Here is a 27,099-nt window from a genome sequence, read left to right on the forward strand (position 1 = left end):
ATAATTATTTTATTAAATAATTAATTTTAAAGGTAAAATAAAAAATTAATTAATTTTAATTTGATTTTGCTAATGATAAATATTTTGGGACAATCATTTTAATAATGTTGATAACTAATAAAAATAGATAGAATATTTTTCTTCCTTTAATTTTGTTCAGTCAACATATTTTAAAAACTCAAATAGTACTCTTTAATGAATTTCTTTAAATACAGCTTAATTAGAAACACAAAAGTTATTACAAATTAAGAAAAAGAAAGGTACTACTAATTAAGAGTGCATTAACTATTGCAATCATAAATTTTCTATTTATTTTATTTAAATGTTAGAAATGTTTAAATTTATATTATTTCCATATTTCCTATCCTTGGTGTTTCGCATAAGTTAATTTGGGCTTAGATGACATTTTAAGAAACTCAATTAGACATGACAAAGATAAAATTCTTTATGTATTTATGAATGTTTTTCATTTAGTTTTTCTTTAGTGGACATACTCGTCTTATTATGTCATTTTTCTAAAATTTAATTGTGAATCAAGTCTTTTATATTTTATTTTTTTTGTTCCTCCCATTATCTTGGAAAGATTGTTCCTTTCTTTTTGAAATGATGTCCGATAAAAAAAAATATATTCATTTCATGTTTGACGTTGTTATATTCATATAGCTAAACTGGTTAATAAATAACTAAACAATAAAAACATTCAAAGTGTCAAGGTGGAGATTATTATTAAAACAATCGATGCTTAAATTATTTATGTTTGATATATGTATGGGTTATTACTAACGAACAACAAGGTCTTGATCTCAAATAGTAATTTATATGAATACAAAATTATATTTTGAATTTTTTTACAGAAGAATTTTGTAGTAAAAAGTTGTTCATCATTTTAAAAAAAGAGTTACTGAGGACCGCGCGAAGCGCAGCCAAATTTACTAGTGTAATAATTAAATATCCAAGTTCATGTTTGTTGATATTTTTTAACCAAGGGAACCATTTCTCTGCTTTCAGTATGTAATATAATTAAATACCCAGCTTCATGTTTGTTAATAGTTTTTAACCATTTAGCATTGTGCTAAATGGAAATAAATTAAAATTTTGGCAAAAAAAAAAATTCTCCTTCTCTTGAGAATGCCTAATCCTATGTTTAGGGGTGTCAAGTGAGCGAGTTGGATTGAAATTAGAGATAATAAAATGGGTTGAAATAAAAATTAGGTTGGATCATGACCCCGCCAAAATTTATTTTGGGCTCAATGGGCTAAAAATGAATTGTAATAAAATGGCATGAAATAAAATGGAAAAAATTTCAAAATGTCAATATTTTATCATTTAATAGGATCCCTTAGCCACATTTTCAATATTTATTAAAAGTGTCAAGGAGAAACATGCAGCGTTTCAATGAAAAAACTGTTAAATTATTGTTGGATACTATCAGAGTATATAGATACCATCATAATATATAAATACTATTAGAGTGTATATATACTCTGATGGTATCAAGGTTGAAGAAGCAATGGTTCAGTGAATAGAACAAGCAGACGGTTAGGTAAATAACTTGGACCGTGGGTCCATTCAGGTAAATATATTGGGTTGAGTCCAATTTGAATAAACAGTTTGCCTAATGGGTTCAATTTGTGTAGTTTTCCCAATACAAAATTGTTAGAACTTGAAACCAAGGTTGTAATATCTCTTTTCACATTTATACACAAAATTTAGCATTTAAGATTCAACTATATTTCCCAGGTGCAGAAAATGTACAACTACTTTTGCTCTTCTACCACAAGCGAAAGTATTTCAGTTGCACAAAAAACTTGCAGCAATCACTCATCAGCAGAAAGGGGTACCAATTTACATGCAGCAATAGATTCCAGAATCCAAGTATGCTGAACGGTCTGAAAACCGATTTGCTTGGCTAGATCCTCAGCTTCAGCTAATCTTTGCTGCAAAATACTGTTTTCTTCTTCAAACATGCAACCCTGCGGGACATCACAGTTGTATACGACTAGAGAAGATGGCTGAGTTCCCTGTGCAGAATGATTCTGTTTCACCAACTGCTCCTCACTCTGAATGACAGTGCCTCCAGCCTTCTCGACTAGATCTAACAGGTCACTTTTGTAAGCTGGCATAAAATCTCCAATCAAATAAAACTCGAAACCATCAAAAAGCTTTGGCGCCTGTAACATAAAGGAATAATTGTTTACTGGATACTAAAGCTTTTAATATGTCCCACCTCAGTTGAGAACCAGGAAAAAAAAATCTTTAGCCATCAAGCTTATTCACAAGGAATATAATAAACTAGTTTCTCTAGCTCTGCAATAACCAGATACTTACATTAGTTGAGGCCCTCAACCTTCCAGCTTTGGGGCCCCCAGAACGGCCATAATTGTCTAGACTTATTTCATAAAGTTCTTCATTTACTGGACCATTTGCTGCAACACAAGCTTTTACCCCTGCAAATAAACAAGTTCCATGGTAGGAGAATGGAATTAAAATAAAATAATCATCCTTCTTCATTAGACAGCTAACTAACTATTGACCCAGGCCAAGCAAACTATTTCCAAAAAAAAGTCCACGCATTCAAAGTGGCTCTGGAGAAGTCAAACATGTATTCAGGTATTTCCTGCTCTTCCCTCAACACCAAAACAACTTATTCTTATATCCCCACACATTCTACTTTATTGCATTTCTTGATTCAATAGCGATTGAACGTTCACCCTCATTCCATGGAGAACCAAATGAAAAACCTGTCCCACAAACAATTTTATATAACAGGAAACAGTGCTTACAGTCCATAGTTAGGATCCATTTTCCACTCAAAATCGCCATGAGAACTTTCATTGTTCTGGTGCATGCACCCTTTACATCAGTTGTTGCAACAACATGTGTGACATTTGGTTTCCAGAACTTGCACACAGTTGCACCACACATATCAGCAAATTTCACCAACATATACTGCAAAATGTCAAAAAACAATACGATGGATTAATAATGTCCGAAATGCACCATTTTCGGCTAACAATTCCAAACAAAAAGAAGTTACAATTTTGTTTTACTTCAAAGGCTTTCTCAAAATAAAAGGGCATTAAAGTAGGCTAAAGTACAAAAACCATACAAGTAAACAAATAAAAGTAAAGATACTAAAATAAGTGGATCTTTCATACATTGCTATTCCCAGGACATGCATCAATGATCAACCAGGACTAGAACATCAACCTAACGTTGACAAACGTAGAGTTAAACCATCTATGCATGACCATGATAAGTTGACTCCTCTAGTATACCAGAGAGCTGAAATAATCAAATAAACAAAGGGTTTTTGACTGGAAACATGCCAATGGCAGTTCTCCATGTGACTTGTAACTGCATACATGATTGTAAGACTGATCAAACAGTCTTAAAATAGATACAAGGGACATATGATAGAACTAGCAGAGGATATAGTCACTGCAGAAAAGATAAACCAACCTTATCTTCTGAGGATAGAGCAGACCCACAAAGAACCCATTCTTTTGGTCCATCTGATGATCTTGCCCAAAAAGTCAATTGCTCGGTGGTTCTGCATGCACAATGGTCAAAAAGGAAGAGAGTTATGGAGTTGCTTATAGATGAGGACAATTCAGGACAATGACCCTCATATTCTAATGACTATACATATCACAATTGCCCTTTGATTTACATAAAAAAAATAAAAAATGATGTGTTATAGTATACAAGCAAGTTTTGTTATGTATTTCATGAATTAATATGAAGCTCTTCAACTAATAAACCCCGATATTATGTGGCTTCCTTCATGTAACAGAGCTTGATATCCAATATGTTCCAATAGATATGCTAGCTAACTTCTTGACAAGGGTATTACTTCATTCAAAGTCTAGAAGAAAGAGAAAACAAAAACATTTTCCCAATTTTACACTAATGGATAAATCATAATGGACTACTCAATTTAAGTATTTAACTAGACTATTAAAACCTAAACAGATACACATCTCTTCTAGTGTGCGTATGTGAAGATACTCCTATTAGACATACTAATACCTTAACAAGCCTCTTCTCCACATGACAATCAAATGAGATACACTTGCTTATCAAGAGCATAGTGAAACCTAATTATACCAGCAACTCGAGCAGTTCCTCTTACGGCTTCACTTAACAAATAGCAACATTGTGGATTCACTACATTTTTATGACAAGAGATACCAACACTTTGTCATTCAATCAGGGGTGGATCAAGGGTGAGGCTAGTAAAGTGTTTACCAGACTCTCCTTTTTTTGATTACTTCAAAGAGCAGATCTAAGTTCTGTCGAGCAATCGCTTGAAAAAGCCTTCTATAAGGCAGGCTGTCCCATAGTTCTCTATCTGAAGAGGTTTAGACAGTTAGTCATCTATTCCTAAAATGCAAGATAACTACACAACTGTGGAGGATTTTTGTTAGACTCAGGGGCATTAGCTGGGTCATGCGGTCATGCCTAACAAAATAACTCACTTGTTATATAGTTGGGAGGAAGCAGGAGTACGAGCAGCAGACAGAGACAGATGGAGAATTGTCCCAACTTGCATCTGGTGGACAATATGGAAGGAAAGGAGTTCAAGATGTTTTGAAAGCAAAAACTGTGACCTACAGATGATCAAACTAAACTGTTTGACTTTTTTGTTTCTGGTGCAAACAAATATACTTGAGGATACCGACTCAATTATAGACGGGTCTTGTTAGGATTTTGAGTCAGTTTTTTTGTCTTTTGATATTGTTGTACATATGGTTTCAGTGCAATCCATGTACTGACTTGTCAATATACACAAATGTTACCTTCTCAAAAGAAAAGAAAAAATAGGTGGTCCAAGTAGATTTTCAAGGATAATGGCTTCCCAAACGGATAGAGTGTTCCCCTCTAATCTAAGGCCTCTTAGCAGAAAGAGAGTCTTCAGTAACCCTGTCTGAATGAAGGGCTTCCTCTACCTTAAGTTCCGTTTGGAATTAGGCCTCCAGAATATCTTGTCCGAGGGAATTGACCTAAGCATAGCTCTCTCTCTCAAATACATATGTCAAGAAAGGAGTTCCTTGGATAAGTGGAAAAATGCTAAAAAAAATCTTTTCATTTCTCTTTGAAGGCTTTTGTCCTACTTATAGTATCAGTCCTCCCGCCAATACTTGTGTTTTTATTAACCAAGAACACATGCACTTTGTTGGCACTAAAAAAGGTTATTCAATCCACTAGTGCAACTGAAGGTGCGCAGCCTCTTTTGAACAACTCTCAACTTCACACGCACCTACTCTTACTAGAAGTCTCGTCTCTCACAGGTCTAATTCCGGTCTCTAACTAACTTACTTAATAGGCAAGGCAGGAAGAGAGACATTCAGAAAACCTGATTTCCTGTCTTAAAAATCTGACTCAAAAGATAAAAGTAGACCGAACAAAAGAGATCTCACTTTTGACGATTGAAAAGTGGTGATGCTCTTTGATTGCGTCCGCTTGCTTGATCATTTATCTTCTAGTTGTCCCCTAAGTCCCTTTCGCCTATTGAGTCTCAGTTTTGGATAGAGTCCATTACCTATCTTTCATTGTTTGAATGAGACTATATGATGTCCTTTCATCTCAAACAGAATGCAATAAGAGAGAAAGCTTAGGAAATCTCGTATGAAAAGGAGGCTATGGAGTATGGCCCCTACCCCTTCATTTATACGGTAGTTGCAATGCTCATTATCCCTTAGGGCTAGACCTCAGCCCAGATCATCCCTGGATGCTAGCGATCCTTTCACCGAACTCTTCAAAGAGGACACTGGTTTTCTATCTTTGAAGGGTTTACCAACAAACCAGAGGGTTAAGGCTCTCACCTTTTTTCAAATCAAAGAAAGAAGAGTCTTTTGATTCGGGCCTTTACCCACTTTCCTTTGTGAGGGAAGTTTGTGCAAATGAATCAATAGTCAAAGTATAAGGAAGATGGCATAGAGCATAGAATGAGATTGATGTTTGGAATGCCCCGTTTACTGGGGTTGTGATAGAAGGAGTTCTGGCACTTTCTGAAGAGGGAATCAAACTAGTGTGTCACTGTTTTAGAAGAGGAAGCGTAGCTGGCACCATGTTTGTCAACGGTGAAACAAAGCCTAGAGATAATATTTCTCAACTGTCGATCGACATGACAATCATGCCTTCTTGAAAAAGCCTTTTCCATTCCATCTCCAATTAAATGAAGAGAAACAAAGTTGTGCTCAACACTCTCTTTCATATTCCACTATGCTAAGTGGTCTTTGTCTTTCTTGTTGGATGACTACTATGAAAAAAGATGTCAACTACTCCAGTCTTTGGTTAATCCATGTTGATGCTAGAAGAGTTATTCATGTCGCCCACCCTAAGGACACAAGGAAGACTAACCACCATTTTGCTCAAACATTTGCTACCTAAGTTATATAGTTGACTGCGAGAAGGACGGTTCAAGCTATGGTTGCCCCATGGGATGCTCCCTTGAAACCTTTGTCCGGTCAATGCGAGAAAGAGAGGTGATGTAAACATAAGAATGGAAGGTTTGCTTCTCAGCTGTCGGGCCAATGATGCTCTTCTAGCTTTACCTACACGGCAAGGGAAGATCAATGGCAAGGTGAGAAATTCTCTGCACGAACTATCTTATCAAGTTCTCTTTTTTTTTCCATCACAGGCAGCTGTCAAAGCCGTGTTTGATCATCACCTACATGCTCCGTTACAGCTTCGTTCATACGTCAATCAATTGACAATGAAGCAAATAAGGAAGAGTTTTGATCACCATGTGGGTGGTCCCAATCAGGGTTTCCATTCCACGTGCACTAAAAAGAAAGGAAGACCGGTGCGACTATAGTAATGCCAAGCATACAAGCAAAGGACTACCTACCCCATATTGACGAATGAAAGAAGCTCTTCGCGGATGAGGACAAGCGATAGCGGTTCTATTCTTGCTCTTCCTATTCCATACCATAAACACACCTTTGATTCATCGACATTGGTGCTAGAGGCTCTATCCCCACCCACTAGCCCTTTATGGAGTTAGCGGACCAAGAAAAAACACCCCCGTTCCCACAGCCTCAAGCTCTAGCTTTCATGGTGGAGGGCTAAAAAGGAAGCTCTACCCACGAGAAAAGGGGTAATAGACTATTACCATTCAGTTCATGTGACGAATCGAACATCGTTAGGTCCTGAATTCTGCGAAGCAACAAATCTAAAGATCTCCATTACGTCGTACAATTTATCAATCCGGAGAACTTACTTTCAGTTTAAGTCATCTAATCTACTCCTATCTAAAGTGATGCTAGATTGCTTCATAGAGGTGCATTGCGCTCGACCACATGATGAACATGTTTAAGCTAAAAGGGATGTGATGGCCCTCGTCTTATCCCACCAAGACAAGTCAGCCTAAAACCCAACCATTACGATAACTTGTGGAAACAAAGCGATAATAAAAGTCCAATACTATAAAATAATGCGAAATTCGTAATCAACTTAAATATATCCCAAAACCTGGTTTCCATGTGCACAAGCCTCTAATGTATTACACTAGAATTGAAAGAAAAAATAAGTCTCAAATGATGTCTCTAAAATAGAACAAGATCATAAATAGGAGTAAGAGGGTCCGCTGAGATGACAAATAGCTACCTCACAAATCTCCTTAGGAAGCCTCGGACAAGAAGAGGAAAGGGAGTATCACGAAGATCAAATCCGGGCTAGCAACCTACAAAAATGTAGAAGCAAGGGGTGAGTATCATACCACACGGTACTCAGCAAGTAAACTTATAAACACAAGATAAGGGAGTAGAATACGTGTACTTACACCCCAACCGAACCTCTACAATCTGCATAAAAACCAGTCCAACCTAATAGTTCACAATTTAGCTATCCCATAGTTCAACGACACTCTAATAATAACAGATCAGCAACACATGGGGTCAAGTTCATCAATAACAAGTTTCACAATAGGCACTCATAAGTTCACAAATGATATAGATATGCAATACAATAAAATGCAATGCCAAGTATAGTGATCCATGTCTGACCTAACGATACACACGTTGTCTCTTAGTCCGAGACCCATGGGGGACATATCTGTCCATGCATCCGTCGCGGCATGACCCTCGATAGTAAAATCCATCACGGCGTGCAATAGGTCCCTCGATAATAGAATCCCCCGCAGCGTGCGACACGTCCCTCGAATCATAGTATCCATCTCGGCGCACGACACATCCCTCGAAATGGTACATCCTCTTTAATTTCTTATTCTTCCTCAGTTCACATAACACAACCAATGCAAATGACATGCTCACACAAATAATGAGGAGATGACCATTTTAATAACAATGCACCATTCACAACAACACAATCGTGATACAACATCAAAAATGAATCAATAAGCCTTTCGAAATCATTCTCAACACATCACACACCAAAAATTAATCATATTGCCTTTTATTACCCATTTCTCATACATTAGAATTATTCAATATGGACAAGTCAATCCATCACCAAGTCTCATTACTCCCAAACACATACTACAAGGAAATACACAATTATATAAACTTAACAAGAGTTTAGAAATCCACTTGCCTCAAACAATCGAGCAATTACTTCGGGACTTGAGTCTTACCCTTTCATAAGGCTTCCAATCTATCAAATATATAATCATCATAAGAATACGAATCTAATGACACTCATATTACTATATTTAGTTTTGGCTTGAAAATCGGGTCAAAAAGTCATTCCGAGCCACCAAATTTGAATTTGAAATTTTCTTTCAGATTATGTTTACCCATGATAAAAAAACTCGCATGCAAAATTTCAGCTAAAACGGATCGTTATTCGACCCCCAAACCAAGATTTTGTTCTAAGAACTCTAGACCTATATTTTCTTAATTTAGCATAAGTTATACACGTTTTTAACCTAAAAATCTGTTCATAATCACATAAAAATTTAATGGAAAGGACGAGAAGCATTACCTTAATGCTTTGGGATGAAAATTCTAATTTTTCTCCTCTATTTCCCCCTCTTTTTCTCCCTTTTTTTTTTCCTTTGTTGGGTAACTAACCTAAAAAGATAACATGTTCATAAAGTACCTCAAACCATTGTCAACCTCATCATTCCAATATCCTCAAAATACATCATCGAGCCATCACCTTACTCAACGCCCCTTCAAATTGTTGAACATTCCGAATCTAACCACGCATCCTTTTCATAAGTCTATCACTTCCATCTTAGTTTGAAGCTATGAAAATGATGCATGGTTAGATTAAGAACTTTGAAGGGGCTGAGTAAGGTGATGACTCGATGATGTATTTTGAGGATATTGAAATGATGAGGTTGACAATGGTTTGAGGTACTTTATGAACGAGTTATCTTTTCAGGTTAGTTACCCAACAGAGAAAAAAAAATTACGCAGACGAAAAAAAAGAAAAGAAAGGGAGAAAAAGAGAGGAGAAAAATTGGGATTTTCATCCCAAAGCGTTAAGGTAATGCTTCTAGTCCTTTCCATTAAATTTTTATGTGATTATGAATAGAATTTTAGGATAAAAATGTGTATAACTTATGCTAAATTAAGAAAATATAGGTCTAGGGTTCTTAGAACAAAATCTTGGTTTGGGGGTTAGAATAACGATTTGTTTTAGCTGAAATTTTGCATGCGAGTTTGTTTATCATGGGTAAACATAATCTGAAAGAAAATTTCAAATTCAAATTTGGTGGCTCGGAATGACTTTTTGACCCGATTTTCAATCCGAAACTAAATATAGTAATATGGGTGTCATTAGATTCGTATTCTTATGAGGATTATAGATTTGATAGATTGGAAGCACTTTGAAGCTTTATGAAAGGGGAAGACTCAAGTCCCGAAGTAATTGCTCGATTGTTTGAGGCAAGTGGATTTCTAAACCCTTGTTAAGTGTATAGAAATCGTGTATTTCCTTGTAGTATGTGTTTGGGAGTAATGAGACGTGGTGATGGGTTGACTTGTCCATATTGAATAATTTTAATCTATGAAAAAGGGGTAATAAAAGGCAATATGATTAATTTTTGGTATGTGATGTGTTGAGAATGATTTTGAAAGGCTTATTGATCCATTTATATGTTGTATCACAATTGTGTTGTTGTGAATTGTGCATTGTCTTGAAAATGGTCATCTCCTCATTATTTGTGTGAACATGTCATTTGCATTGGTTCTGAGACATGGTTGTGACAAGTGTTATGTGAATTGAGGAAAAATAAGAAACTAAAGAGTATGTACTATTTCGAGGACGTGTCGCATGCCGCGACGGATACTATGATTCGAGGGACGTGTCGCACGCTGTGGGGGATTCTATTATCGAGGGACGTGTCACACGCCGCGATGAATTTTACTACCGAGGGTCGTGTTGCACGCCGCGATGGATGCATGGACAGATATGTCCTCCATGGGCCCTGGACTAAGAGACAGCGAGTGTGTATCGTTAGGTCAAACATGCATCACTATACTTGGCATTGCATTTTATGTATTGCATATCTATATCATTTGTGAACTTGAGTGCCTTTTGTGGAACTTGTGATTGATGAACGTTACCCCGTGTGTTGTTGATATGTTATTATTAGAGTGTTGTTGTTGAACTATGTGCTATCTAAATTGTGAACTATTAGGTTGGATTGGTTTTTATGCAGGTTGTAGTTGTGGAGGTTTGGTTGGGGTGTAAGGAGTACTCGTATTCTACTCCCTTAGCTTGTGTTTAGAAGTTTACTTGTTTAGTACCTTGTGGTATGGTACTCACCCTTGCTTCTACATTTTTGTAGGTTACTAGCCCGGATCTTCGTGATACTCCCTTTCCTCTTCTTGTTTGAGGCTTCCTAAGGAGATTTGTGAGGTAGTTGTTTGTCATCTCAGCGGACCCTCTTACTCCTATTTATAATCTTGTTCTATTTTAGAGACAACATCATTTGAGACTTATGTTTTCTTTCAATCAAGTGTAATACATTAGAGGCTTGTGCACGTGACAACCAGGTTTTGGGGTATATTTAAGTTGATTACGAATTTCCGCATTATTTTATAGTATTGGACTTTTATTTCCACAATTTATCATAATGGTTGGGTTTTAGGCTGACTTGTCTTGGTGGGATAAGACGAGTACCATCACATCCTTTTTTGGGTCGTGACAGGTCACTCGTTCCTCGCTTGTTCGAAAGAGCTTCAAGTTGGATTCAACAATACATATGATATTCCATTCCAGCCTATACTAGCTCTTTGCTTGCTTGTAGAAAGAGCATGCCTGAGGAGATATTACGCTCACCGCGCACTTGCATTACAACCTGACCTCCGCTACCGCTCCGCCTAGCTCCTACGCCTACCACAAACTTGAATCATCATTTAGGCCCAAAAAAATTAGTGATTTTTTTCATTCAAAACAATATTCTTCTTCTTTGTACAAGATTTGTTGGACTCGAGTCAAGGGTCAGTTTGAAACATCTCTACCTCCACAATGTATTGGTAAAGTTTGCGTACACGCTACCATCCCCAAACCCACTTGTGGGATTCCACTGGGTATGTTGTTGTTAAAACAATATTGAAGATGATAAAAAAAAAAAGGTACAAAATTTATATATAAAAAGATAGAAAGAAAAAATATCTATGTTTACCAAAAATATTTTAGAACGCTGAAATTAAACTCCTCAAATCTTCATATTAATAAAGAGAAAACAGTCAAATGCATGCCCCGTCCCACAACCTATTAGCTAGTGACCAAGTACACACTTATACTTCACAATTACCCCCTGGACTACTTTAAATGGAATAAATAAACCCTTAAGTGTTGAGTTGGCACAGAGAATGCATTTCACTCTCTCAAAGAGAATGAGTTGCCTTTTTTCTTTTTATTTTAGAATTCTTCTCCTTCTCTTTTTCTTTTTCTTTCTCGTTATTTACCTAAACAACTATATCTCCTCCACCATTATCATTGTTGAAGCTTCATCCATGAATGTCTGGTATACAAATTACCAGCAATTGATGCATTTATGAACAAAATTCTTCAATAGACTTGTTTAGAACACATCTAATAATCAAATCCATTTTTAAAAGGCATACCCATTAATTGATTTTCCTCTTTCTAAGCCATTGACTCAAGAGTAACAACAACAAAGAGAAGAAGCAATGGGGTTGTTGTTTTTGAACTTATTAGAAGGAACTGAAATGGAAACAACTGCTACATGCAGAAGGTACTAGGTAGCCATAACTCACCATCATCCATATTTTTTGAAGAACCCACTAAGAATCAAAACCAAACTCATATTATAACATGTTCATGAATATTTTGGAGAGAGTAAGAATGAGGGGGTTTTAAAATTGACGTTACGAGTTCATTTTGCCTGCAGAGCCGAAGAGTTGCAATGGTGGCTTCTCTATTTGGAACTTGACACATGACGGCTCAGAGAAGATGGCAATAATTTTTATGGATAAAGTAGTGCATTAGATTTGATTCTGATTTGTTAGACACATGAATTTTGAGGTAAAACAAATGGTGTTTTATAGTGATTAGGGCTGAAATAATGATTGAAGAAGAAAGGAAGATGAAGGGGAAAAAAAGATGAACTGATGAAATACACACACGTGTCAAGCGTGTGTATTTCACCATAAAACACATGACTGATTATGACATTTTAGGGTGGAATCAATTTCACTTTAAAATGGTTCAAGAGGTACCCATGAATCATAGGTTTGTAGTTGGTATTGGCTAATAGGTTGGGAGGCAATTGACTATTTTCTCTATTAATAAATAAAGTTTTTACAACAACCTCCAAAGTAATGTATTGCAAACAAATGCCTAACATCTTGTTAACTAGAATTAATTCTTCTTTTTATAAATAATAATGTTATTATTTGAAGTCAAAGTAGTAGTGTACATTATTAATATCTAGAAAACCAGTATAAAATATTGATGGTACTAGGAAGGTATACCAATTCAAAATTAAGAAAACTTAAGCCAAGGAGTTTAAGGCAAGTGGGTAGATTGAATTAGTAGCACACCGATTTTAAAATTCATATAATGATGATTTTATCATTCTCAACAACTACCAATAATTTAAGAGCCGATAGAAAACAAAATAGCAAGTGCCTTAATATACTCTTCTTACAGGGGAGAAGCCTTTGGAAGCATTTCCCTCCTGATATGTTTTCTGGACTTTGACTTCTCACTTGGAAATTTAACAGATTTATGAATTGGGCACAGCATCACAAAGTTCTCCTGTAATTAAAGATGTAAACTTTAAGGGAAAATAAGAAGATGAAAACTTTACAATGCTCAATTTGATAAATATGTTAACTAGTTGTATTTACTTACCATATCCCATTGGCAATCCTGGATTTCAAATGCACAGGGCACATGATAACTCCTCCTGCAAGACGTCACGTAGCAGCCAAGTGCTGCACCCTTCATGCCACAACTACTACACTTGAGTTTTGCAGCTCTTGCCAACTCGGTGTCCAAATTCTTTATAATTTCTCCTTCATAATATACTTGAGGTGTCCTGTAACCAATGAAATTAAGTTCCGAAAAGGATCCAATCAAACCTAACTTACCTAAGTTTATTGACTAGCAAATAATTGTGGCGTTCACAAATAAAGCAGCACGCCAAAGGATCAACGGAAATATGATGTAATATAAGAATGAGATTATGCTTTAGCAGTGGAGATACAAGTTATGTAGTGAAACAGCCTATACGCGTTGCCTGATTAGCTCTATATGAGTTTAAGCCCTATCTGGATTATTCAAATTTGACTAAATTCACTACAAACACAGTTTCATAAGCACAACAGATTATGATGTTCGATTGTTACAACCAAAGGTTACTAAACACATTTGGATTGTGTTCTTGGTGCATCTGCAGGGAGGAAACTCATGCTCATATGTTCTTTGATAGCTCTTATTCCCAGCACATCTGGAAGACTCTACTACATTGTATGGGACTTAATAGGCAGATCGGATCATGGGAGGCTGAGGTAGGGTGGCTGTCAGTTAAGGTGAACAATAGAAGATCTATGAATGCTATCATGGGGTTTCTATTTGTAGCCACTGCTATCATCTCTGGTTAGATCAAAACAGTTGAGATTCAGTCAGAAAGCACATGAAAGCAAAGCTATCATTAGAGTCATAGTTCTACAGTTACATATAGTGGGTAAATGGACAAACTGTTTAGATAGGCTTAGTTGTTTTCCTTGTTTGTAGACTTGGTTCTGTTTTGTTTAGCTGACCAACTAACCATAGTTTCCTCTTGGTTATTTTTGAGGATCTAGCTCTAGTGTCCAATGAGCTAGTATGTGAATATTGACACTTTTATTAAATAAAAAGAATTCGTTAGACCAACAAAAGAAGGTTCCTTTTTTTCTCCAACTCCAATTGTCCATAACATCTATCCACAGCTAAATAATTCAAGCATAAAGATGAAGAGACATAATGCATTTAAAGTCCACTTGTTCCATCTCATCCTGTTATCCAACACCTACATAAAGAAATGAAGTGATTGCACAGGATAGAGCTGTCACTTAACTGCTACTTAAAGCTTCCCTTTATCAGTTGCGCAATTATCAAACATTATTATGTTTTTCGAAATGGCAAGTAATTATAAAACAAAAATATGTCTGGAATATCGAGCAAAGTGATTTTTTTTTTATGAAGAATATCAAGCAAAGTGATTTAAACCACCTACCATTCAATGCACTTACTGTGCACACATATGACTTTGGAAAGAGAAGTAGCATTACCCACAACTTCCCTTCCATTTGCAAAGTACAAAAACAGTCCAGTTTTCTGCAAATATTTGACAAAAAATGAAAAAGTTAGTATCAAGAATCGGTTACATATAGCAGAATATGTCCAGATAAACATGTGTGCAAATAAACAAAGGAGTGGATAACTTTCCAAATGATAGCAGTGGAGAGAGTATTAAGAAAAATATAAAGCAACACAATAATCGCAGCTGATAGCTTGAAGTTTCTCCTTTCATCTACAGTACTGATAAACTCACCTCTGTGGTCTTAGCAGAATGACAGAAAGCACAAACACTTCCTTTCGGAGGATGTTGATCTATAACTGCTTTTGGCTGAACAACATTAGGAGATTCACATATTTTATACTCCAAATTGCAGTTGGAATCAGCAACAATTTCTGAACTAGGACATCTTTGTAGAATATGACCATGACTTTCTAAGCTCATTTCTGACAAACCAGAATTTAGTTTCTTTTGCCGCTTAATATCCCTTTCATGAAATATGTCTTCACCCCCAACTATGCAGAGCATTTGACCTTTCACCACATATGAAGTATCCTGTACTGACTTCTTTGCTGCAATGTTCTCTATATTCTGGAAAGCAAGGATCAAATTTGTTTAAAGCGTCAAAAAAGAAGAAAATCATATAGGAGAGAACACTTGAACACTAACAAAAACTTTTGCAAGTTCCAATTTTTTCAATCTAACAAACCAATTAAAACTTATTATAACCCAAGAATCACAAAATCATTAGTTAGCAAGCATGCAACTGCTGTTCCATTGTTCAGTCTGGAATCACTAATATGGGGTCCTACTAAACTGTTTCTTTGTTTGAAAAATCGATGGTTTGTTACCTTTATTGATTGTTGCACTAAAATGACTTGCGTGAATCTGGTCAATGCCAAAAGTGAGGTTTTCTCTTGCTTTCAGTCATTGCATAAGATGATTTGTACTCAATTTGAGGCAATTAAAATCTTGAACTGATAACGGCACAGAATATATGGATAAAAAATTTGGTGCTTATCTGGAGTTCGAAGGGATAATCCATCAAACTAATTGCCCCTATACTAGTGTACAAAATGGGATTGTTGCAAAAGAAAAATAAGTATTTGTTAGAAGTGGCAAGGTCTCATATGTTTACAATGAATCTACCCAAAACCTACCAGAGATGCCATTCTAGTTGTTGCCTATCTTATCAATAAAATGCCATTTAAACCCTCAATTTTCAGAGTACCCTATAGGCTTTAAAAGGTGATAATAAATATATTGTTCCTCCAAAGATGTTTGGGTGTGCTTGCTTTGATCACACTAGAAATTCTGGGAAACTTGATCCTAGAGCCCTTAAGTGTGTCTTTATATTCTCCTATACATTAAGGGTACAAATGCTATCATTCCCCTCCAGGAGATCCTTTGTCATCATGGATGTTACCTTTAGACAGTTTGAGCCCTATTTCGCCATTACACCATCACCTCTTCAAATGGAGAGCAATAAGAAAGAAGAGATGATTCTCCCTAGTTCCACGGTTGAAACCTCTATTACAAGGGTAAGTGAAGTTGGAGAAAATATTCATATGAAGATTATTGGGCACTTGAATAGACTTGATTTGACAACTTACTCAAGGAGAAATAATAGAGCAGAAGAAGTCATTATGCAATATCTCGAAGCTGAATCCTCTTCTAGCAGAGAGTTATCTACGTTTTCTAATGAGTTAGAATTGCCTATTGCTCATAGAAAAGGAGTAAACTTGTACCAAACATCATTTATCTAATTTTGTCTCCTATAATTTCCCGTCTCCCTAGATGAAGCCTTTGCTTTTCCTATTTCCTAAGATTTTTTATTTCTCTCCCTACAGCCTTTGTGTTGTCTATTTCTTTTTTTTTATTTCCTAGAATTGGAGGGAAGCTTTTGTAAATCCTCAATGGAAGCAATCTATGATTGGAAAACTTAAGGCCTTGTCAAAAAATGAGACATGGGAACTTGTCAGGTCACCACCAGACAAGAAGTTGGTTGGGTACAAATGGGGCTTCACTGTGAAACATAAAGTTGATGGTTCAATTGAAATATTCAAAGCAAAAATAGTGGCTTGGCGATTCACTCAGACTTATGGAGTGGATTATGAAGAGACATTTGCTTTTTTGCTTAAATGAACATTATTAGAATTATTTCATCTTGTGTAGCTAATCTTGATTGGGACTTACAACAGTTTGATGTCAAGAATGCATTTCTTCAAGAAGACTTAGAAGAAGAGTTGTATAAGGAGATCCATCTTGGATTTGATATTGAACAAAGTCAAGGTATGCAGACTGAAAAAAACCTAGTAGATTTTGCAAAGCAATTATCTCCTTTGGTTACTAACAAAGCAATGTTTTTTTTAGATAAGGGTAACTTTGTATTCACAAACGAAATGCATCATCCAAGAAATGATGAATTGGAAATTACATCCCATAGTGTGATGGGCACACCCCCATAAGGGTAATCAGATTACAAGTTCCCTAAGAACTCAACTACTTCTACCACCTCCCCCACCAAATCTTGTTTACACAAAAAAAATAGAAGACTAATACAGTTTGTTTAATCCTCTAAAAAGTATTTTTTTGTCCTTCAAAGCACCTAGTGTTTCTTTCCTCCCATAGGGACCACCAGATACATGATGGATGAGCTTCCACCCTTCTTCCTTTTTACCTCTGCTTCCAACTCTTGACCAATTGTTCAGAAGCTCCAAAGTAGTCTTTGGCATCACCTAACTAACCCCCAAAATGCATAAAAACATATTCCACATACTGGCAGCTATTTGTCAGTGTATGAATAGATAGTTGTTCACTTCAGCTTTCTGTTCACACATAAAGCACCTTGAACAAATTTGCATGCCTCTTTTCTGTAGGGCATCATGAGTGAGACATTCCTTCTTGATTAGTAGCCAGACAAAACATGAGACTTTCAATGGATATTTAACCTTCCAAGGCAGTTTCCAGGGCCATCAATCAATCAGTGAGACATTATAGTTCATCTTCCAATAGCATGATTTCACTGTATAGACCCCTTTGTTGTGTATCTTCCATATTGACTTACCAGACCTCTGACTGAGAAATAATTAAGAACCCCTAATAACATAGCAGCCTCCTAAATTGCCCAATCATTGAATGCTCTCCTAAACAGTATATTCCACCCTATTGACTCCATACTTGTGCCACAGTATCATTGTTTTGTAGACTCAATGAATATAGGTGAGGTATTAGATTTCTCAAACTGTCCTCTCTCCTATCCATATTTCATTCCAGAACTCTGTCTTCATTCCATCCCCAACACTAATGCATATGTTGTTTCTGAAATGTGGCCATAGTCTTCGAATGGTCTTCCAGACACTACATCCAAATGTGCCCATAACCTCTTCAGTTGTTCACTGGTTAAGTAAACCATACTTTCCTACTATAAATCTCCTTCATAAGGCTCTATCTTCAGTACAGAATCTCCATAGCCATTTTTGGAGTAAACAATTGTTCTGGAGACTTGGGTTTTTTAGTCCTAAGCCTCTTTGGTTTCTGCTGAGTGTGAGAGTATCCCATTTCACCAAGTTTTAGCCTCTCTTTTCCCTATTGCCTTACCAAAGAAAAGATCTCCTCAGCCTCTTTATTTTCTTCTCAATGTTCTTGGGGACTGGAAATAGGCTCATCATACAAGTAGGCAATCCATCCAGTATTGACTTGATGAGGGTCACCCTACCACCTAGTGGCAAATACTGGTTTTTCCATCTGGCTAGTTTCTTCTCACATCTCTCCAACACCACATTCCGCACTTCCAGCTCTTTGTTCTTGGCACCCAAAGGTAGTCCCAGATACTTTGTTGGTAGTGTATCTATTTAGCAACCCAATGTCTCGCAGATTGTCAACTTGGTTGATAGGGAAGAGATGACTCTTCAACTAGTTGACATGGAGGCCTGAAATGACCTCAAAGATAGTGAGTATAGTCCTTATGTGTCTAATTTATGCCTCCTCTGCCTCACAGAATATAAGAGCATCATTAGCATAGAATAAGTGTGTGATCTCCAACTCCTCCCCTCTCCCAGCAAGTGCACTAAATCCTTTCACCCACTCATTAGTCTTTGCCTTCCTGAACATATGATTCAACCCCTCCATGGCTATTAAAAATAGGAAAGGGGACTTAGGGTCTCCCTGTCTAAGATCTTTCTCAAACTGGAAGAACCTTTCCGTGTTTCCGTTTATGAGAAGGAAAAATTTCACACTTGAGATGCAGTATTTGATCCAACCAATCCACTTGCTACCAAATCCCATGTCTTTTAGAATTTTTAGGAGGAAATTCCAATTGACATGGTCATAGCCTCATAGGCTTCTCAATGTCTAGCTTACATAGAATCCCTGGTTTCTTCTACTTTATCCTTGAGTCTACCAATTCATTAGTCAACAATGTTGCATCCATTATTTGCCTACCTCTCAGAAAAGCCATTTGGTGTGCATAAACCAATTTCCCTATCACTGTCTTCATTCTCTCATTCAGCAACTTAGAGATGATTTTATAGACTGCACTAACAAAGCAATGCTGATCACACTCTATTCATAAGAGTAAGGCATCAAAAGGATGAACTTACTCTTCTCTGGAGGAGGTAAACAAGTTCATTCCAACTCAAATTTTCCTAACTCTTCTGGCTGCAGTTCTCCTCTCTGAAAACCCCACAAATTTGTCCATGCTCATAGGCAAATGAGGTTTTTTGTTCTCCTTACTAGTTGTGCTTCTCAAGAAGTACCTTGGAGTTTCTCTCCTCTCTGCAGTTGGTGCAGAAGTAACTAATTTCCTAGCACTTTGGAACTTCTTAGGTTCTCTTTTTTTCCTAGAAGATTCAACTCTAACTCCCAAATTTTTTCTCATCCCCAGTGTCCCCACCCTTCTTCCTCTTCAATCTCTCATTCCTTCTAGCAGAGTACTCCTCGTAAGATCAGCCCTTTTTGAATAAAGGACTTCAATGGTACAATACTCTGGACGAGGTTCCCAATCTTCTACATTGTTGCTAGCCCTCTTATACAAGAATGGTATTGTATAAGAGTTTTCCGCTATATACAATATGGGAGATAATCATTATTTATACCTAACAGCATATCCTATAGAATATTTTCCTTACTCGAGTTTAGTTTTCTCTGTTTTTGGATCTATATACATATTCTCTGAAAATCCAACATGCCCCTCAAAATTGAAGTGAGAAAAACAACTTGATCTTATTTTGGAAACATAGAAAGCTGCCGCCAAAATCTCACTGGAATAGTCACAATCGCAACCACAAAAAAAGGCAACATTGCAACTTTTTCCTCTAGAAAGTAGTTGGTAACTGCACAGCTAAAGATAATCCTTTTACACATGCACATAAAAAGGAATGTGTTATTAGACGCCAAATAGAAGTGTGGTGCTGCAAATCTCCAGAACATCGTCAGTGTGGCTTAAAATTCGCAAATAATAACAAGAAACTCAATGTTTGGAGGAGAGTGTTGGTCGAGTATGGAGGAGGGCTTCGATTACTGTAGAGAGGGGCAGCGCTAGAATGGTTGTCGAAGAGAAAAGGAAGTTAATTATCAGAGAGAAAGACGGCACCAATCCCCAGAAAACTAAGAGAAAAGAAGGACAAATTTGGCAGGCAAACTGTGAAGGCAGAAGCTAGTTGAGAGATTATACCAAGATCATAAAGGCTCTCACACCAGGAAAAAAGAAGAGAACTTCTTAGTGACTTGATTGTTAATTAACGATGTCCAGATTCAAACATTGCTAAATTCATTGAAATTGAGCATGGAAAATTTCATAGATAATTCTATGGGATATGTTAAGATATTATTATGTACTTAATACGAGGAAAAAAAAAAGGAACAGGCATGGGGAAAGGAGGATATGACAAGTTATGCTAGGAAAAAGATGGGGGCGTTTGGTACTTTGGTAAAAGAAGGGAGATGGAGCTTCTGGAGGGGTTTGGAAAAACTTGTTTCCCTTTCTCTTAAGCTTTTTAGTTTGTTGTTGGTGAACTTACATGTTTTTACTTGCTATTTATCAATTTTCCAGTTCCCAATATGGCCATCCCACGTTGTTACCTTCTCAAAAATAATATGGCCATCCAACGATGAACCCATGTTTCTAATTTTGCTAGAAAGGTACCTCAATTTAGCTAGATTAGGAACAAAGATGTAGAATGTTAAGATAATATGTGTCCGAATCCGCATATGCCTATCTTCTTTGAACTTGAGTACAAGTTCAAAGAGCCTATATGAGCGGGTGTATATGGAGAGCTGATAAGGCCATCAAGAACATCTAGACAATGATACATGCTTACATTTTTTGGTGTATATGGATAGAAAGGAACATGAGATGTTCTGAAGGGGAGGCTTCGCTAGCTTTTTAGTTGGTCTAGTTTATATCCAGCTAGCAGTTCAGTAACTTCAGTTCAACTTCTGGACTTTATTAGCTCTTTAGTTTTGGCATAGTCTGTTTTTGTTAGTTGCCAGATTTTTTGTAAGCTTCAACGACATATCTGTAACTACTGCATCTTCTTGATGAAATCACTTCGTAAGAAAAGGAATATTATAGCATCCTCATTTTCTATTTTTATAAACGCTTACCTCATTAAACAACTTTCTTTTTTTGTTTAACAGCTTTTCAATATCAATATGGTCATCCCATGATGATCCTGTGTTTCTAGTTCTACTATAAAGGTACCTTGGTTAAGCTACATTAGGAACTTGCATTCAACATCTCATATAAATATGGTTAATAAGGCATCTCTTTTTAACATAGATCAGTTAATAAGGCAATTAATATGGAATGTAATCTGGAACTCTTATATAAGGAGTTATTTCTTGTATATTGTTAATCAAGAAAATAAGAATATTTCTCTTCTACTTCACGTAGCATCTATGATTTTGATAGAGTCACAAGTACCTCCCACCTGACGGTGGGTTATTCTACACCGCTTGGCCCCCAAATGATTTTCTTCTCTTTTTTTTTGTATTTCCGGTGACCAAATCCCCTACTCCCTCCAACGACAAACTACTCCTTTCTCTGACGACCAGCGCCTAGGATGTTCATAATTCAGTTTACCAAATTGAACCGAAAATTTTGAGATTGTTAGTCCATTGAACCGAAACCCCTCCCACACAAAGAACTTTATATTTTTTCATCTAAGCACCTAAATTGCACTTTCCACAAGAAGTCGTTTCTAATCAATTGGAGTAACATTGCATCAATTATATACACGAAACTGTAAACACATCGTTGCACAGACAAAACAACAACAATTGGAAAACCATTGCAGTTAAGGAGTAACAATGAGGGCAGGGATCGGGGAAAAGCTGAATCAGAAATTACATCAAACAGAAAAGATTACTTAGAGAATCTAAAGAGACGATGATTACCTTTCAGAGATTCTTGCCTGGATGGAAAAATTGAAGAGACAGAGAGAGGGAGAGAGGGAAAATTATATTACTATTTATTTCAGTAATAAAGTATTAGCGGCGCCCTTAAACCCTTAACCACAGCGTCACCTCCGAATAGGGCAGTGCGCCATTCGAATTTAATCGGAGCTTCAATGTGGGCTTTGGACAGCCGGTGGAAAACCAAAAAAAAACTTGTTTGCTCTCTCTTTTTATCCTCTTAAATGTTAGTCTCTCCGTCCATTCCTTTTATACCGTCAAACTATAAGAACTTCGACTAATATTTTAAGATATATTTTTTCATCATATTAATATGCAAAAAAATGCAATTTATAATATTTTTCATATAGTGTTTAAATATCTAAATTTTGTTTAAAATATCAAATTAATATAATCTAATTTAACTTTGAGAATTAGTCAAATTGACTTTTCGAGAAGTACAACATAACAATTAAAAGTGGATGGAGGAAGTATAATTGTGTAATACAACTAATGAAAATAGTTCTTTACTTAAAAATGGTGTAAATGTGTTTGGAGTTTGCTAATGGTATAATGATTAAATGCATAAATGTAGTTTTTAATTTGGTTTTAACTCGTCTAATTTTATGTGTGCACAAGTAAACATTTAAATTTGTACATAAAAGTCTCTTTGAGATATTCAATTAAATTAGAATGATACAAAGAAGATTAACACGGCCCTTGCGCAAGGATGACACACACAAATTGAGAAATGATTCAAATTTTTTATTTTAAAAAAAATTGAACAAGTAGCTAGATACATGCATCCTACGTGACATGATACACGTAAGACGTTATGTAGGACGCAAAACACATGTTTGTATTATGACTTTGCTAATTATTATAATCCCTTGAGTTTGGGGTTTGACGAAGTGTGCTAAGTTTAGAAAAATGGGAACATTTTTGTGTCCATCCTAAGAACATCCAAAATATTTTTTTTATAATTTAACAGAAAATTTTCAATATTTTGTAACTCATATGGTTCTTATGTTTGAATATTTGTGTGTTTCCATTACTCTTATATAATATTGAATAGACAAATCATATAAGTTAGCCAAATGCTCATTTGGTCCAGTTTAGCAATGCCCTCATGGATTTCAATAAAATGTAACAATATAGTGCGTAACCATGTGAAATAAAAAGCTTGAAGCAAATTCCCCCTCTAGTCTGTTGATTTTTCATATTCTAGCAATTTTACGATCATTATTGCATATTTTAAAGTTGCAAGTTACATGTATTGTCATTTGTTAATCCATGGCCATTAGTGATTTTTTGTCATATGTCAATCTTTGACTTTTCTCGATATACTTTTTTGGTGTACCTAATGGCTTTAACCCAATTTTTAGTACTAGTCTAAATAATTTTAGTACGAATCTTGCTAGATTTTGAAGATATTTGATCTTATGAGGGTTAGGTTTGCCTCTTGTATGCTACTTTGTAAGATCAATTAATAATGTATACTTTAGGAAAGTCATTTAACTCGTTGATTGTAGTTAAGTTTAAATTTTGTGTCCTGATATAAGATTGATTAACTTTCTTCAATTGGTTCTCCACTATCGAAGTTTAAGTTCTTTACACCTCTTGAATAACATATATCTTCTAGTTTCTAGTTTCTAGTTTCGTTGTTGCTTCTATTGTGTCATCGGGTCTTCTCAAGCTTGATTATCGCCTATCAAATGGTCGTGTCGTGCATGATCCTTAAGGAATCTCTTAGTTGCACGGGATGTTATCTCATCAAACTGATCTTCCACTACAAGAACTATTGGAAGCCTTTCATTATATTCATTTTTATTGTTTTCATTTTACTTTTTTTCAATTATTGCTTTTATATTTACAGTTGACTTTCAACTTGTTCCTCAAAATCTCATCTTTATTTAATATAATGTTCATTTGATCTATGAATTGTATGAAAATAGTTATATCGATAGAGATTGGAGATTGGTTCATACGCTATCCATAATTCTATACAAAAAGGGAAGGAGTGATATAGACCAAGTTAATTTTAATAATGAGTAAAAGGGAAATTCGAAATCAGCTATCTATATTGTAATAGTGACAAATAGCATAAAGATATTGTCTAATTCTTGGTAACAACATCAAAATTGGCAAGTATATAACATGTGTGTAGAATAAAGTTTACACTCGTCAAATATTGTATCAATTATATTATTGATCTCATAAATATTAGGTATTTATTATGTTGGTTATTAGTGATTGCTAATTAAGAAATCAATTGATTGAAGAAATATTTGTTATTTAGAAAGAAACAAGACAATGAATGAGAATGACTTATTTGATTTGAGCAATAAATTTCATAACAAATGTTTAAAGTGATTGATTGACAATTATAATCCTCTTCTACAATATAAACAACTCTTTCGATTATGTTTAACTATTACAATCTCACTAATTAATATAACTCTTCTGATTGTATGATTAGTGGTGATATTATAAGCTTAAGATATGAAAAATTGTTGAAATAGCTGTTTTCGATCAACTATATTCACTCATGACCATTACTAAACCAATTTGACCTCTTGTTTAAGATGAAAATGGACGAATCATGATTATTTGTATGTGAAAATAGAAGTTAGTGTAATACCCCGTACCTTCCAACACATATACGACTAAGTGAACTCAAAAAAAAATTGAATTCGAGATAGTAAAATGTGGTATTTGATGTTAAAGTCAAAAGTGGTCAAGTGCATATTAGTGTTAAGGTCTGGTAAAGAAACTAAAGATTGGGAAAATGGTGTAAAATAAGTGAGGTGCTTGCCTGACTAAATTATGCTAGTAGGTGACAAGTAGGTGTATCACCTACATAAGGTATATGGACCAAGTATGTGCATTACCTACTTAAGGTATATGGACCGAGTTAAAAAGACCAAGTATGTGCATCACCTACTTTGACTAATGGGTCATATGGAGGCCTACATTAAGTGATCAATTTGAGGCCCAATATGTCCAAGCCCACAAGAAATAATTTGAATGGAAAAGTAGGTGCATCACCTACTTAAATATGGCTTAAATTAAAGACAAATGGTGGCTGCAAATGAACTACACGAGAGGTGGCAAAAGAGAGTCTATTAAAACCAAAAAAGCTATTACAAATATATCATTTTCTCTCATCCAAGTTTTAAGTCTCTCAAGCTCATATATTCCTCTCTCTCGAGATGAAATAGCCACCCAAACATTCCATTTAGGGTTCTAAGTATTTTTCATCTTGTTTCTTCCAAAGCAACCACAAGATCACCTTCTCTCATCCATGGTTTCAAGTATATTGGAGAGTTATTCAAGGGGAGTGAAGTAGAGAGAGTTATAGGTGTTGGCAACAAAGGTATTGTCCCTCTCTTACAAAGATTAAGGTAAAACTTTCATGCTATAAGCTTGGGTTTTTTTCCTCATTTTCATGTGATGCTTATGTTGATTTTCCTCTCCTATTTTGTGGTTTATAAAAGGTTACAAACACAATAATTGATGGAGAATAACATATTAATACAACAAAGGTAAGGTGCTGCCACAACCTCTAACTATTAGTTCATTTGAGAATTCTAGACATACTTGTTTATTGGAATTCATGGGATGGTGATTGAAAGTCGTGAATTTAAGTCTTTTGATTGTCTGGGGTGTTGAGGACTGTATCATTGTATTGATTCATTTATGAGAGTTCGTGGATGGACTTAGAGTGATTTGGTATAGCTGTTACGGGACAGATTCATAGGTTGTGGCAATACACTATTAGAGTTGAAGTTTTTGTAAGCACATTGTCCGCCCCATATATATATATTGTCCCCTTCAAGATACATGTCACGCCCCGAGCTTACACCCTGGGCGGGACTGGCACTGGAAAATCATTACTGGCCCCAAGCGAACCCTTGGTCTGGCTTACTTACTCAGCGGAAGTCTTAAACACAAGAAATAGTCTCAAAGGATAACTCATGCAAATGTCTTTAAGAAATATTAAACTAAGCCAAAATGGCAACTCAAGTCTCAACCATTAAAACAGGAAATAGAAAACTCAAGAACTAACATCTGACTGTCTATGAAGCCGCTAAACAACTGAGATGGATGTCGGGACAAGACCCACGACATCCTAATGAAACTAAAACTACTAAAAGCAAAAAAGGGGATCCTCCGGAAGCAAGGAGGCTCACCAACAAGTCTAGAGCTCAACTAGAATCAACGATGCGCTGGATGTTGATCCTGGTTACCTGTATCTGCATCATTAAAAGATACAGGCCAAAGGCATCAGTACATTGAATATACGAGTATGCGAGGGGATTCTAAAACAAGACATAAGCTTGAAAGGAACTGAAGAACTTACCTGGCTCAATTCAACTCAACTTAACTGAACTCAATTCAATACAAAGTAGCATAAAACAAGTGCAATATAAAGAAAAGCTTTTTAAAACATGGATGTCAACTTTGTGTATTTGGAAATACAATAATACTCTGTGTGTATGCAAAGATACAATATAACTCTAAAATATATGTAAAAATACAATAAAACTTTGTATATAAGAATACAAATACTTCTATAGGAGTTTCTCTAACCGACAACCATCACGTAAGAGCTATTGTGATGATACAACATTTTGCCTTACGCGGCCATGGCCATCATATACCTTGCCGAGGGTATAGAACCTGACTACTAAGTGGATCCACTAGTCTATGCTAAAAAGCACTAAGGAATCATCTAAAAAGTATTACCTTTTTCTACCCATGATGGCTACATGGTTTATGGGGCTGTGAGTTGTCTGAACTCTCCCCCATATCGGTGCTCAATACTTCTCCCAAAATATGATACTAGCTCTTATGTTTAAAAATATACTTCTTTCTGTGATTTGAGATAATTGTTCAAAAACTTAGCTCAAGGGCTATATTGGAAATCAAACATTCTTCTCTTCCTTAATTGTGAAAGCGTTTACTCTTTT

The 27,099-nt window shown here is 35.8% G+C and overlaps 1 protein-coding gene and 1 pseudogene across 3 annotated transcripts; both read right to left on the reverse strand.

Moving 5' to 3' along the window:
- Positions 1-1,626: 1,626 nt before the first annotated feature.
- LOC102585833 (BRCA1-associated RING domain protein 1-like) lies at positions 1,627-22,224 on the reverse strand. Of its 3 annotated transcripts, XM_015310574.1 has the most exons (10): positions 22,130-22,223; positions 21,657-21,790; positions 14,987-15,322; positions 14,669-14,769; positions 13,303-13,489; positions 13,097-13,206; positions 3,463-3,553; positions 2,784-2,949; positions 2,329-2,447; positions 1,627-2,171 (listed from the first exon to the last, which is right to left on the reverse strand). In XM_015310574.1, the coding sequence occupies exons 3-10, from the start codon at positions 15,257-15,259 to the stop codon at positions 1,818-1,820; spliced, it is 1,401 nt and encodes a 466-aa protein (XP_015166060.1). In that variant the 5' UTR covers positions 15,260-15,322; positions 21,657-21,790; positions 22,130-22,223; the 3' UTR covers positions 1,627-1,817. The 3 variants fall into 3 exon arrangements, with proteins under 3 accessions (XP_015166060.1, XP_006351634.1, XP_006351635.1); XM_006351572.2 differs by lacking the exon at positions 21,657-21,790 and having other exon boundaries at positions 22,130-22,224; XM_006351573.2 differs by lacking the exon at positions 21,657-21,790 and having other exon boundaries at positions 14,987-15,315.
- On the reverse strand, positions 19,044-20,161 carry LOC102603628 (uncharacterized; annotated as a pseudogene).
- Positions 22,225-27,099: the final 4,875 nt, after the last annotated feature.

Source organism: Solanum tuberosum, unplaced genomic scaffold (assembly GCF_000226075.1).
Source record: "Solanum tuberosum cultivar DM 1-3 516 R44 unplaced genomic scaffold, SolTub_3.0 scf00130, whole genome shotgun sequence".
Lineage (NCBI taxonomy): Eukaryota > Viridiplantae > Streptophyta > Magnoliopsida > Solanales > Solanaceae > Solanum > Solanum tuberosum.